The sequence below is a fragment of the Marmota marmota genome, unplaced genomic scaffold, assembly GCF_001458135.2.
Source record: "Marmota marmota marmota unplaced genomic scaffold, marMar, whole genome shotgun sequence".
In the NCBI taxonomy this organism is placed as follows: domain Eukaryota; kingdom Metazoa; phylum Chordata; class Mammalia; order Rodentia; family Sciuridae; genus Marmota; species Marmota marmota.
In genome coordinates, this window is record NW_026000174.1 from 30,340,660 (window position 1) to 30,355,547 (window position 14,888).

Below are 14,888 nucleotides of genomic sequence, written 5' to 3' on the forward strand. Positions count from 1 at the left end.
CCAGACTCTGATCCCAGCTCTACCTCTTCCCATCTTACCACACATAACCTTACATGAGCACTTTAACCTCTCTGGGCCTCAGTTTTGTCACATGTAAAAACTCAACTCATATCACTTCCTGGTTGTAATGACTAAATGAATCAAATCAAGAAAAATTTAAAACCATACCTAGAATTAAAAAATTTTTTTTTCCTTCCTTCCTCCTACTATAGGCTTTCCTACATGACTTCTGCCCTACATTCCCTCCTTTTAATCAGAACTACAACAGGTGAGGACCCTTTGAAATACTCCTTAAAGCATTTTTCTCCTAAAGCTCAGTTCCTCCTTACTAACGTGCATTTAGAAAATAAAGGCAAAATGATCACCTGTAGCAGCTAACGCATGCCTCAGTCCAGCAGCAACACAAACAATCTTTTCCCTCAGGAGCTGTCAAAACAAAGAAAAGGACTTAGATCATCCATCTACAGAATTTTATGCATTTTATACCCAAATACAATGCAGTATGGTCTTCAATATGTGTCCGGCTGCGTTAGCCTTCTTCTCCCAACAATTCTACCCATAAATACTTCTATATTTATCCTTAAAAGAAAAAAACACTTTAAAAATATGTCACAATGCCTCATAGGGCTGGGAGAGACCTTCAAGGTCATCCAGTCCAGGGATTAATAAATGTTTCCTAAAAGGACTAGATAGTATATATTTTAGACTTTACAGGTAACATGGTTCCTGTTGCACAACTCTGCTCTGATACTATAATGAAAACAGCTATAGAATATACAAAAATGAATGGGCACAGCTATGTTCTAGTTTTCCCACTTCTGATTTAGTCCAATCCCTCTCCAATGCTAGAAACTCCTCCAGCAGGTGGTCATCCAACCCCTGCCCAACACCAACCTCCAGTGACACAGGGCTCACAACCTCCCCAGGTGCCTGTTCCATCTCTGCAGAGTTTCATTTCTCTCTTTCAGTGGAGCCAAATCTATCTGCCTGTAGCTTCTGACAATGCTTTCCAAATATTTGAAGACAGTTGTCATGTCCTCTCTAAGACATCTTGTGGTGGTTTTAAAAATAGGTCCTCAAATTCTTTGATACTACTCACTTCAAGATGTAGAGCTTAATTCCCCTCCCCTGTGTGGGCTGGACTTAGTGACACACTTCTAATAAAAAGAATAAGGAAGAGATAAGTGACTCAGAGATGAAGTGATAAAAGGCAGGGAGACTTCCTGCCTGGCATCTCCAGCTCTCAAATCACTCTTGGGAGAAGCCTCCCTACCATGTCTGAATAGTCTTTTAGAGAGGCCCACATGGCTGGAACTGAAGCCTCCTGCCAACAGCCCTATGAGACAGCTAGAAATGGGTTTGCCAGACAGTTTCTCTTTCAGAGACCGTGTATACACCAGCTGATATTGACTGACACCTCGAGAAAAACCAGCTGGTGGTTCCTTGATTCCTGACTCTCAAAACAATGGAATAATGATTATTGTTTTAGGGTGCTGGGTTTGGGGGTAATTTGCTATGTAACAATGAATAACTAATGTAGATCTCTTCTTTAAGCAAAATATCCCCAGTTCCACCAGCTATCATTGAGCTTCAAATTCTCTCTCCCTCCTGGTTTCTCTCCTATAAATATGCTTTGGTTGGCTCTATTTCTTTCTCTTAAAGGAATTGTAAATGCATCAATCACTTACCACAGGAGGCTTTAATCACATTTGTTTATTTAAAGTCCATAATGTATTTCTTTGGGGACCTCAAGGGCAGAACCTGAGTCTTATATACCTCTATGCCCACTACCTAAGCACCAAATCCACACAGAATACAACACCCAAAGGCAGTCTGATCAGCATAGAGGACAAAGCTCTGGCCTTCTTTATTCTGGAGACTTTACTATTTAAGTGGAGTCCCCAATCACATTAGCCTTGGAGAAGAGCAAATCTTCCTACTGATAAAACTTGAATATACCTTCCTTTTAATTTTTCTTTCTGTCATCCAATATATTTTAACCTTTGTTCCTCTGTCCTCTTTAATTATATGAATTATAATTAAGCTAAATTAATTATGACTTATATGTAGGTTCTTACAAGGCCATCTACTTGCAATTGGGAGCTATAACATTTCCCACAGCAGGGAATATAGAGCCTAGACTTGTATGCATACTATGGGAACTATTACCCCCAAATAACACATCTCAGATCACAACTCAATTCAGCACGATGATAGGAACAGGACTAAACTCTCTCCAAAGAAAAGAGATTTTCCACTCTTAAATAGCTTGGGTGGTGAACTTATTTTAGTTTTCAGCATATTTCTTTAAAAATTCCATATTTATCTTGTGATCACATAAAATATAAACTTCACAAAAGTATACATTTTAAGTTTGAGGCAGTGAAAAGAGCTCTGAACTAGGGTCAAGAGCTCTGCTTCAGTCAGGTTTGGTGGCACATGCCAGTAATCACAGAAGCTTGGGAGGCTGAGGTAGAAGGATCTCAAGTTTGAGGCCAGCCTCAGCAACTAAACAAGGCTCTAGGTAACTTAGTCAGACCCTGTCTCAAAATAAAAAATAAAAAGAGCTGAGGATGAGGCTCAATGATTAAGCACCTGTGGGTTCAATCTCTAGCCAGATTAAAAACAAAGGTTAAAAAAAAAAAAAAAGAGAGAGAAGAGCCTGTTTCACACTGTACTATCTGATGTATAAGTCACTAGCTACATGTAGGCAATGAACACTTGAAATGTGATTAGACTAAACTGAGATATACTCTAAATAAAAAATATACACCAAAGTTCATAGGCTTAGTTCAAAATAAAGAGTATAAAATATCTCAAGTATAAATTTTATATTGGTGACACACTGAAATGATAATAACTTGGATGCATTGGATTAGTTTCAAAGTAATTAAAGTTAATTTCACCTGCATGCTGCAACATGGATAAAACTTGAAAACATCACATGAACAGAAAGAAGCTAGACACAAAAGGTCAAATATGGTACAATTACACTTATGTGAAACAACCAAAACAGGCAAATGCATACAAAAATAAATTATTAGTCACTAGGGACTGGGGGACAGAAAAATGGAAAGTGACTGCTACTGAGTAGTTTCTTTAGATGGTGATGAAAATGTTCTAAAATTATTATATTATGGCAACAGCTGCTCATATCTAGAATACACTAAAAACCACTGAATTCTACATCTTAAAAGGGTAAATTTTATGATATATGTATTGTAGCTCAATAAAGCTATTATTTAAAAATTAATTTTGTTTACTTTTTTAAACAAAGCTACTATAAATTTTTAAATTACATATGGGGTTAACATTATATTTCTATTGGATAGCACTAGCCTATAATGCTTAGCTTAATGTCTCTAGGCAAGTCATTTTTATCTTGAACCTATCTCTCACATAATTCCCATTATTACTAATCTTGGAATTTTAAAATGTCATTATTATCCTTATGGGGTATATTAACTTTATTATTTTGGTTTATAAAACTTTATAATGTGTATAAGGATTAACCAGAGGTGTGGGTTTTTTGCTCATAACATCAATTCCCCCAAAACTAATTTTTTCCCATAAATACTTATTTTCAGCTCAAATTCTGCTACTCCATGGATTTTCTATGGGTAAGGATAACTGTAATAGACTGGAAACACTTTAACAGGACACAAGCAATATTAGATATCCTCCCATATTAGATATCCTCACCTCTATGGCCTGGGGAACCACACATCTTCGAGGCCCATGAGGGACTCCTAACTGGCCAAAGGAATTGGATCCACATGATAGAACTTGACCATTTTCTGCAAAATACAAATAAATAAACTGCAAATCTATAAAGTGAGACATGTGAACAATGGGTGAATACTAAAGTGTAAGAAATGCAAAAACATGAAAAAAACATAGAGATGCCAAGCTTCAGTACATTCAGAACCAATTCCCTGCTGTTATTAATCTAGGAGTGAAAGTATGCGGCACTGGGCAAAGTGTTCTACATAGATTATTATTACACTCTGTCATTAATGGCAGATTATCTGTGCAGAACACAGGCTAGCACCTAGTACTGGAATGAGAAGGTACCTATTCCCTACTTTTCAGGTTTCCATGTGACAGCATTTCCATCACTGTCATGGTTTAAATATGAGATATCCACCAAAATCTCCTGTTAATACAGGAAAATTCAGAGGTTAAATGATTTGATTATGAAAGCTGTAACTTAATCAGTCCATCCTAGTTTGAATGACTGGGTGGTAACTGTAGGCAGACAGGCATGACTAGAGGAGACAAGTCACTGGGGGCATTCCGTGGAAAGAGGTATGTTCCTTGTGGGTCCTTTCCTCTCCCTCTCCCTCCATACCCCCCTCTTTCTCTCTGTTTCCGGATCCCACCATGAGCCAAGCAGTTTTCTTCTACTGGGCCTGGCACCCATGATGCACTGCCTTGCTTTAGGCCCAGGGCAATGAAGTCAGCTGTCTAGGAACTGAGATCTCTGAAACCATTAACCCAAAATAAGCTTTTCCTCCTCTAAGTTATTATTTTCAAGTATTTTGGTCTCAGAATAGAGAGTCTAATTGTCCATTTTCAGAATACAATATTTAGCCTTAAATATAAAATTACTTGAGATGAAAGAAAAGCAGCTAGAGGGGAGAGCCGAGTGGAAAGTTAAAAGCAGTTAACCAGAGTAGGACAAATTCACAGCTCCTTCCCCCTCACAAACAGGAAGTAGGGTGAAGGGGTCAGCCTAACCCACAAAGATAAATTATGTATGTGCCAAGATACATTCAACCCAAAAAGGCCTTCCTACCACAATAGAACAAAGGGAAGTGGGGACAATTAAAGGTACATTTCTTTAAATAACCCAATAGGAGACAGTAAAACCTAGGCAACATTCAGGAAGACTGTACACCCCATAGTACTCAACCAATGAGGAACTGGGGGAGGGGCATTGCAAACTATGGAATAAAATGCTGATTGTAATAGCTCTGGGTGTGCTTTCTCACACAGACCTAATTTTGCAAGACTGTCATTAAAAGCCTTGCTTTCTCTATACCTCTTGTCTCTCAATCCATTCTCTGGGTTTGGACAGGTGAGTGTGTTTCTCACAACAGTGATGCAAAATCAGTACCAAGAAGTGAGGTCATTGCTATGACTAACATGACCATGTGGTTCAAAAGCCTTTGGAGCTGGTTTGCAGGAGAAATTTTGAAGCTTAGAGATGCAAGCTGGGGCTGAAATTGTGGCTCAATGGTAGAGTGCTTGCCTAGCACTTGTGAGGCACTAGATTCAATTCTCAGTACCGCATATAAATAAACAAAATAAAGGTCTATCAAAAACTGAAAAAAAAAAAAAAAATTTTTTTTAAAAAGATGAGCTGGGCCCGGTGGTGCACACCTGTAATCCCAGAGCTCAAAAGGCTGAGGCAAGAGGATAGCAAGTTCAAAACCAGCCTCAGCAATGGCAAGGTGCTAAGCAATTCAATGAGACTCTGTCTCTAAATAAAAAACAAAACAGGGTTGGGGATGTGATTCAGTGGTTAAGAGCCACACTGAGTTCAATCCTTGGTACCCACCCCCACCCCAAAAAAAAAAAAGATGAAAGCTGGGAATTTTTAGAATATTATAAGCAGAGCTTAATGGGTGATTCTTGTAGGATCTCAGAATCCCAATAGGAACATGGACTGTGTTCATCAGGTTTCAGAGGGAAATGAGGACTCTCTCAGAAATTGGACTAGATGCCACTCGTGTTATATTCTGATAAAGAACCCGTTTCCTGAGAATTTGTGTGAGCCTGAATTTAAAAGTGACAGACTAATTAATCTGGCAGAATAAATTCCAAGGCAACACAGTATTCAGTCCATGGCATAGATATTGCTGGCAGCGTTTAGCCAAGTTTACGGTGAGAATTGGGAGCAGAAAACAACCAAAGAATTTTTTAAATTTGCAGTTTGGCCCCAAAAGTGCATGTAAAGCTAAGGTCAAGGAAGATGTGCTTGTTGAAGAGATTATAACCCCTAAAGAGATGGTAAGTACTTCACACAGAGACCATAGGAAAGATGCTTTGAGGGTAGGGTATCTCAAGAATTTGCAAGACCATACCCATTACAGGTTCAAGGTCTAGAAAGGAAAAGTCCTTTGCAAAGAGAACATGGTAGTACCCTGATTGCACAGGGCGGCCTAGAAGTTGTTTCACCATGCTGAGACACACAAGCACTCAAAGGCCACAGCAGCCATGACACCAGTGGGACCAGGTACTGCCAGACCTTGGCATTATCCACATGGTGCTGGTTCTACAGGAATACAGGATGCTTGAGTTAAGGGGTCATGAAGGCTTCCACCAACATTTCAAAGGAAAGTCTGAGAGGACAGGTAAAGTGCAGTAGAGTCACGATCCCTATGCATCGTTCCTGACAGGATGATGTGTGAAGCTGTGAAGGTGAAGTCAAAGCTGGAAAGGAGACCCCAGGAATTAAGAGAAGTCAGTAACATGGACTGTCTGTCAAGAAAAGCCACTGGTTGTAGAGAAAGCCAGGCTAAAAGAGAGCCCATGTGTGCTACAACTGGCAAAGCAAGAACTGCCCAAGTCCTCGGGAGAGCACATAACACAGTCTTTTGTCCTAGAGGCTGTATGCAGAGTTACTGGCAGGGTTATGGGACTAGTTTGTCCAGCTGGGTTTCAGTCTTGCTCTGGCCTCATTCCTTCCTTCTATACCTCTATTCCTCCCTTTTGAAATGGGACCGTTTACTCTGTGCCACTGTATATTGGACAAAACCTGCTTTTGATTTTTACACAGGCTCACAGCCAGCAGTTTGCCTTGAATCTCAGATAAGATTTTGGACTTGGACTTTTGGGTAATGTTAAAACTGTTAAGACTATGGAACTACTGGAGATGAATTAAATGCATTTTACATTGCGAGATGGACCTGAACTTTTGGGGCCATAGGCCAGAATGTTATGGTTTGGATATGAGGTGACCCCCAAAATCTCCTGTTAATGCAAGAATACTCAGAGGTAAAATGATTCAATTATGAGGTGTGACCTAATCAGTCCATTCTAGTTTGAATGACTGGGTGATAAATGTAGGCAGGTGGGCATGGCTAAAGGAGGTGGGTCACTGGTGGCATTCCCTGGGAGGATATATCTTCCCTATCCCCTTCCCACCCCACCCCCACATGTGTGTGTCTCTCTCTCTCTCTCTCTCTCTCTCTCTCTCTTTCTGATCCCATCATGAGTTGAGCACTTTTCCTCCACTGGGCCCTTCCCCCATGATGTGCTGCCTCACCTTAGGCCCAAGGCAATGGAATTGGCCATCTATGAACTAAAACCCCTGAAACTGCAAGCTCCAAATAAACTTTTCCAAGTTGTTCTTGTCAGGTATTCTGGTCACAACAATGCAAAAGCTGACTATAACAATTATTATAACATTCCAGACCTTTCTCCTGGCCCTTCCCCATAATCACTGCTTCCTAGGAACAAAAGGTCACCTAACCAATTGGTGAGTTTGGGAGAAGAGACAGGACATGTGCGGGTTAGCCCCTTCCTCTCAGACATTCTAGGCTGACATACAGTAAGGGTTTCCCCTGTAGGAAAGGCCTAGAATTGGAAGTGGGAAAATAAGTCTGAACCAGAGGAGTATGAGAACCACTTGTCCTCCTAATTAAGCCTATCTCCCACCAGAGCCTGATGAGTAAAAAGCTGATAGATCTCCCACTCTGACTGCCATGTGCCTTTCTCACAACTGGTTCCAAATGTGAGCAGGAAACAGTGTTATCTATCAACTCCTACAACCCAGACACAGACACACAATAAGCACTTCATAAACAGCAGCAGATGATAACTACTATTCAAAATTCTACATATATAAGGATGCATATGTGATGTGTATGTTGCTGATCAAACCCAGGGCCTCTTCCATAGTAGGCAAGCACTTACCACTGAGTCACATCCCCAGCCTTCTATTTAGATTCTAATAAATACTGTCAAATGCAACACATATTATGGAACCCCTCTACAGAACAGAAATGGTGACACCTGAGCAGTAGGTCATAAAAGATGGGATAAGTTCATCAGAAAGACTAGTGCACCTGTTCCAAACAGAAAGAAAAGCATGCATTTGTTGGTATTCCTAGAAATAAAAGCATAGGAATTGTGCAGAATGAGAGACAAGGCAACAGAGATAAGTAGGGAACAGTTATAGAAGACCATGTGCTAAAAAAGCTTGGGATTTATACTATGCAAGTGACCCTCTACAAGGGCAGAAGAGTGACATGGTCAGAAGATGTCTGTGCCAGAAGACTATGACAATGGTCAGAAACTATAGATGGCCCTTTAAATCCAGTATGTCCAGCTAGAAAGGGCAAAGCTGAACAAAGAAGTCAAAACTGTTTCAGAGAAGTCAACTGACAAAGTAACTATTACCAGCTGCTCCCATGAACATTATCTATTACCCTTTGACCATACCCCTCTACACTCTATTGTCATCTAGCTTCAAAAACCAAAAGTTCTGTCCAACCATATCTGTGTGTGTGTGTGTGTGTGTGTGTGTGTGTGTGTGTAAATCCCATGGTGGGAAAAAGCTGCCATCACTGCTGTGACAATCTCCACTTCCTCATACTTCCCCAGCATATTCCCCCATGATAACCCTTAACTGGCACTCCTGACCAGTTAGCCCAGGCACACAACTACCAAGAACTTCTGGGTCAGGAAGTGGCCACCAAAGGCGATCTAGTCCATTCCCAGACTTTTGCAAAGTTTTTCAGCCCAATTCCAGACTCTTTTACCATTGAAACTCTCTTTATAAAAGTACTCTGCAATTTTCCAGGGCAACCAGAGAGAATATTTGAGTAAAGAGGTTTTCATTTTATCACCAGTCACCACCACCTTGCTATTCTCACTCGAATTTTTGTTTGTTTGTTTTAGTTATACATGACAGTAGAATGCATTTATGCATTTTTGATATATCACACAGATGGGATATAATTTCTCATTTTTCTGAGTGTACATGTTATAGAATCACATTGGTCATACAGTCACATATATATGTGAAGTAATGTCTGTTCGTTCTACTATCCTTCGTATCCCCACATTCCCTCCCCTTCCTACCCTTCATTTCCCTCTACCGAATCTAAGGTACCTCTATTCTTCTCTAGTTCCCTGCCCCCTTTATTGTTAATTAGCATCTGCATATTAAAGAAAACATTCAGTCTTTGGTTTTGGGGGATTGGCTTATTTCACTTAGCATGATATTCTCTAACTCTATCCATTTACTGCCATAATTTCATTCTTCTTTAAAGCTGAGTAATATTCCATTGAATATATATACCACATATTCTTTATCCATTCATCTATTGAAGGACACCTAGGTTGGTTCCATAGTTTAGATATTGTGAATTGAGCTGGTATAAACATTGATGTAGCTGAATTACTGTAGTATACTGATTTTAAGTCCTTAGGGTATAAACCGAGGAGTGGGATAGCTGGGTCAAATGGTGGTTCCAATCCAAAATTTCCAAAGTCTTTATAGTGATAACAATTTATCTAGGCGTGAACTTACCTGTGAGTATAATAGTAAAGTCCCAGCCACAGGCCACCTGTTGGATAGGACATCCAAGAAGGGATTTGCAGAGGGTAAAATACAGAACATCCTCTGTGTGACCAAGTCCCAACTGCCCATCTTTGTTCAGGCCACAAACAAAAAGGCCTCCTCCATCTGCAAAATAAAGGTTTTGGTGCTAGTGTACACAAGAGAAATCACAACTACCAAAGTGAGCAAAGGGGATTCACTATTTGAAGTCAAAGATAAATAATTTTTTCTCTCCCAAGTTAATGTTAATAACCCATGCATGTTCTGAAGACAAATGACATAGGGTCCAGGATCTCAAATCTAGTATCTAAATGGAAACTCCAAGTCCTGGAGCAGAGGCCAATCAACCTCAAAATGGAGCAGCAACTATAACAAGAAGGTCAATGTTCATTTAATAGTTAGAATGTACTAGGGACTGTTCTAAGAACTTTATGTGTGAGGTCAATTCATCCTTTAGATATAGTATCTGGGGTCCACAATACTTTCAGAAGTCCATAAGAATGATTTAATTTCAAATTGTTTGAAAACGAAGACAAATTATATAATAGTAATACATATGTAACACAAAATCCAGTCTGGATTATATTAATCTTTACACAAATACCATTGTAAAATATATTTTTATAAGATGTAATTTTCAATATTTCTTTATAGAGGAAGGGGTCCATGAAAACAAAGTGCCAAAGATCCATGAATGTTATAATGTAGCCCTGTTAATTCACCAAATTTCTTCATCCACCACTGTTATCCCCCCATAACAGATGAGGAGACCAAGGCTCAGAAAGATTATCTGCCCACGGCCACACAGCTAATCCATCATAGAACCTGGACTTGAACCCAGGTAGTTTGATTCCAAGATCATATTCTGAACCAGCTGCAAATGCCCTCCTCTGCAATACTGTAACACATATAGTACTCAGTAAGTACTATCCTAAATACTGTGAAATCTAGCAAGATCCTTGCTCTCAAGGAATATTCAATCTAACCGCAAAGATTTCTCATTCATGTGAAAGTTAAATAATAACATATGGTATAAAATATGATACATGTTGCAACTCTACCACTAATTAGCCTTGTGACTTTAAGCAGTATTCCTCCCTGAACTTCATTTGTATAACGTGGTGGATCTGGGGTGGCCCAGAAGATCTCTGAAGTTCTTCTAGCTCTAACCACCTAGGATTCTCCAATGGTTATGTGGCTCTTTCAGAAAAATGTTCTCCTCTGCAAAATACAAAAGGCTGAAAGATGGCAACATAACAGCCTAGGGGAAAATGTCCTAAGAAAGAGTAGCTATCTACTTTTGAAGGAAATCACCTGTGACAATTGCAGAGTGGCCCCCTCCTCCTGTGATCCTCCTGACACACTCAGGTTTACAGAAGTCATTCAGTTGCTGGGGCAAAAGCACATCTTCCTTATGGCCAAGGCCAAGTTGGCCATAGCTATTTGCACCCTAAGGATAAAATAAGCCAAGGATGAAAAAATATAAAAACCATATTGTCAGTGTCTATTTACCTGTCCCAATCTTCCTCACTCTGACATCCTCTCAGAGCCTACAACAGTTAACAGCTCACTAATTCTTAAAATGTGGGTTCTTACATGCAACCCCCATTAAGATGGCAACGCTCGCCTCAGGAAACAGTTTCAAGAGGGATACTTTGCATCCACAACTTACCCAATGATAATATTCACCTTTCCCTTCCAATGCCCCAACACCCCTGTATTGCTTTTGGGAGACAGCATAGAGCTTTCTTCATGATAAAAACTAATTACCTAAGGAAGCTAGAGAAAGAAAAACAAGGGGGAGATGAGAACAAACTGGGCAGAAAATACTCTGGAACTAGTTCTTGATGTTTCTCCCCCCAACTTCACTGGAAAACTGGCAACAACTTTCTGTAATCAAAGTTAGCTAAGGATTTTGTGCAAGGTGTGTCATTATTTCATTTGTCCAATGAAAAAGGCTGACAATGATCTCCAGGGGTCTTTCCAAGTACAATGTTTGTGACCCCAAGATTCACATGGTAAGATTCCTATGAGGGAACAGAGCTTCCCTTAGTAGGCCATGTCTATTGTTGTTATAACACAATAAAATTCCATAATCCCTAATCTGAAACCCTTGCAATAAATATACTTCAGAAAAAATTTTTACAGGTTTTAAAAGCAAGATGATATATATATATATATCATATATTCTGCTACAAAGTTCTAGGGCAACATTCCATAACCAAAACAGTAATATTTTTGCAGCCTATAAATAGCCTATGTCCAATAAGTTTTGGGTTTTCAGAATTAAAGATAAGGGATCATGGACCTACAGGGAAAATCATATTAAGATTTCAGGCTGGGCGCAGTGGCACATGCCTGTAATCCCAGCAGTTTGGGAGGCTAAGGCAGGAAGATCGCCTCAGCAAAATTTAAGCAACTCAGTGAGACCCTGTCTCTAAATAAAATACAAAATAGGGCTGGGTATGTGGCTCAGTGGTCGAGTGCCTGCCCCTGAGTTTAATCCCCAGTACCAAAAAAAAAAAAAAAAAGATTTCAGAAATTCTTATGATTTTTTTCTAGTTATCTATTCTACATTGCTTCTTCCTGGAGATGGGATAGTAAAAGCTTCTAAATATATTGTTTTTGAATTCACCTAAACAAAGAAAAGTTACTTAAAATAATGCATGCGAAACATAAAACAAAATCTTCACAGTGATCCTGGGCTGCAAGAACTATAGGATGCAAGAATAAGACATGGCAGGGGCACAGGTCCCTGAGGTCCTCAGGGGCAATACAAATTCCAAACAATGAATACTCTTCATACTGGGCATTCACCTTTAACTCTCACAGCAACTAAGGAGAAGGACACTATCACTCAGGTTTTACAAATAAACAAACTAAGACTCAGGAAGCTTAAGTAACTTTCCATAGTTATACACCTGAGTAGGCAATAGGTTAGATTCCACATTCCTTTCACTAGACCCTACTCTTGTCTATAAGGGGGAAAAAAGGGGGGCAGGGGGAGAGGTCAACTATATAACCCTATCTAAAATAGCACTTTACCACCTTTTTTTTTGCTTTGTTTTTCTTCATATCACTCCTTGACAGTATAGCATATGTTTACTTGTTTTCTGTCTACCTTCTCCACTAAAAAGTAAATTCTATGATGCAGAACTTTGTTTTGCACACTATTTGCCCTGTATCTGAAACTGTGCTGGCCTAGAGAAGATGTACATTATTTATATGGTGAGTGAATGTAAGGCTCTATAAGTCCCCACCTAGGAAAGGTCAGATCAAAGGCACAGTAAGAAGTATAATGCACAGGACTTAGTCAGCCCCAGATCTCCGTGCCTGTCCCATAACCAGACTTGCAGGCTGTTGAACATGAGAAAAGTGAGACATGAGCATTCTGGGGTTCCGAATATGGTACCAATTTTTGTAAAATGTAGCAAGATACCCTAAACCCAAACTAAAACAAGATGAAAGAAAATTTAATTCCATCTTTGTTTGTATCCCTTACATTCCAAACACGCCCCACTCTCGTCTTTCTCTCTCACACACACCCCTAAAGTAAATCCCCTTGTAATGGACTGAACTGCGATCCCCAAAAGTCTTATGTTGAAGCCCTAATCTCTAATACCTCAGAATATGACTGTATTTGGAGGCAGTATCTTTTCAGAGGTTAATAAGGTTAAATAATGAGATCATAAAGGTGGAGCCTGAACCCAATATGATTGGTCTTGTAAGAGACACCAGCGATGCTCACAAAGAAAAAGCCACATTAGACCTTACAAGAAACCAAAACTGCTGACATCTTGATCTTTGACTTGAAACCTCCAGAACTGTGAGAAAATAAATTTCTATTAAACCCCCCCAGTATAGGATATTTTGTTATTGTAGCCTAAGGAAACTAATACATGCACACAAAGATTTCGAAACAGGAAGAACATACCATCAGCCCTCCAAATACAGGAGCTAGGTGAATTTCAATAATATTTCTATTTCAGTACATTCAAGAACATATATGAAAAGCTTTTTCTATCAGATATTTCCTCTGTCCACAGACATCAGTCTCCTGATGTGAAAAAGCCAGAAACAGCACCTCCATCCCCAGCTCAAGTGCTACCTCAGAGAGTCAGCCATACAGGCCACACCACCCTCTCCCTTCTGCCACACTGCAGCCTTAAATTCAACAAGTGCCAGGCATGGGCTGATAATTATTTTTTAAATCAGTCAATAAATGCTGATTTCAATACCAACACATGTGTTGTATGTATGTTTGTATCCTCCCCAATACAAGAGTTGGAATCTTTCACAACCAGAACATGTGGCTGCCACACAGGGACTCATTCATTCATCTTTTTTTTTTTAAATCCAGGATCAAACCTAGGGCCTCACACTTGATAGGCAAGCTGAGCCACAACCCCAGCCCTATCATTCATTCATTTTTTTAATCAACAAATATTTGCTGGAGACCTGCAAGGTGCCAGGCACCAAGAGAGGCACTTCACAGTCTCACTGCTTCCCCTCACACTGTAGCCAAGGAGATTAATATTAGGAAATTGTACCTGCCATTACAATCGTAATGCGTACTCGCAAGAACCACAAGACTCAACATTTGCTTTGCTCCTGTGCATGCATGCATGCCACACGCTTCCGTGCACAAAGCATCCTCAGACACACATAAGATAGGTCTCACTAAGGCTCGCATCAAGCCAACACCAGCCCAGTCTCCCTGGCCTCCAATACTGGCAAGTTGTGGTCGCAGCAGGGTATCCGCAAATAAGCAGGGTCTGCGCCTAGCGTGCTGCCACACACCACGGGCCTCGCATGGTGGCGATAAGGAAGGCCCTCCACCCTCCAGGCAACCCGAGATGGGCGGCACAGGTGGCCCCGTGGGCTCTGAAACGGGGCGATCCTCTCTCCACCCGGGCCTCCACGCAGGCATCCCAGGAGCTCTCCTGGCCAGGGTCACATTCAGTAACTCTTGCCCCTCTGCTGACAGAGGCCTCCAGCCCTTACCACCCAGTGGGTGGGAGGCCCTGGGAAGAACAGGCCCCCAGACCTGGAAGTAGGTTCCTCCCGCAGCGCCTCAGCCCCTCAAGTCCCGACACCATAACCAGCAGGCCCCTAAATCGCCCAGTTAAGACCCTTCGCTCCCGTGCCTCCTCAAACCCAGCCCAGAATCCTCCAACCCAAATCCTGTCTCGGCCCCCGACCCTTTTTCCCTCTGCCGCCCACGCGGACACCCCCACTTCTCAGGCCTGAGAGCCCCTAGGGCCGCCCCAAGCCCGGGGGCGGAGTCACGTACCCAAGCGAAGAGCGCGGGCGC

General features: G+C 40.8%; 1 protein-coding gene across 1 annotated transcript in view; it reads right to left on the reverse strand.

Moving 5' to 3' along the window:
• Nucleotides 1-14,840, reverse strand: part of Sergef (secretion regulating guanine nucleotide exchange factor) — a 227,047-nt gene extending 212,207 nt beyond the window's left edge. The window contains 5 exon segments of the mRNA XM_048788447.1: nt 366-426; nt 3,703-3,797; nt 9,545-9,700; nt 10,889-11,024; nt 13,509-14,840. Coding sequence (XP_048644404.1) covers nt 366-426; nt 3,703-3,797; nt 9,545-9,700; nt 10,889-11,024; nt 13,509-13,511 — 451 coding nt within the window. The 5' untranslated portion in view covers nt 13,512-14,840.
• Nucleotides 14,841-14,888: the final 48 nt, after the last annotated feature.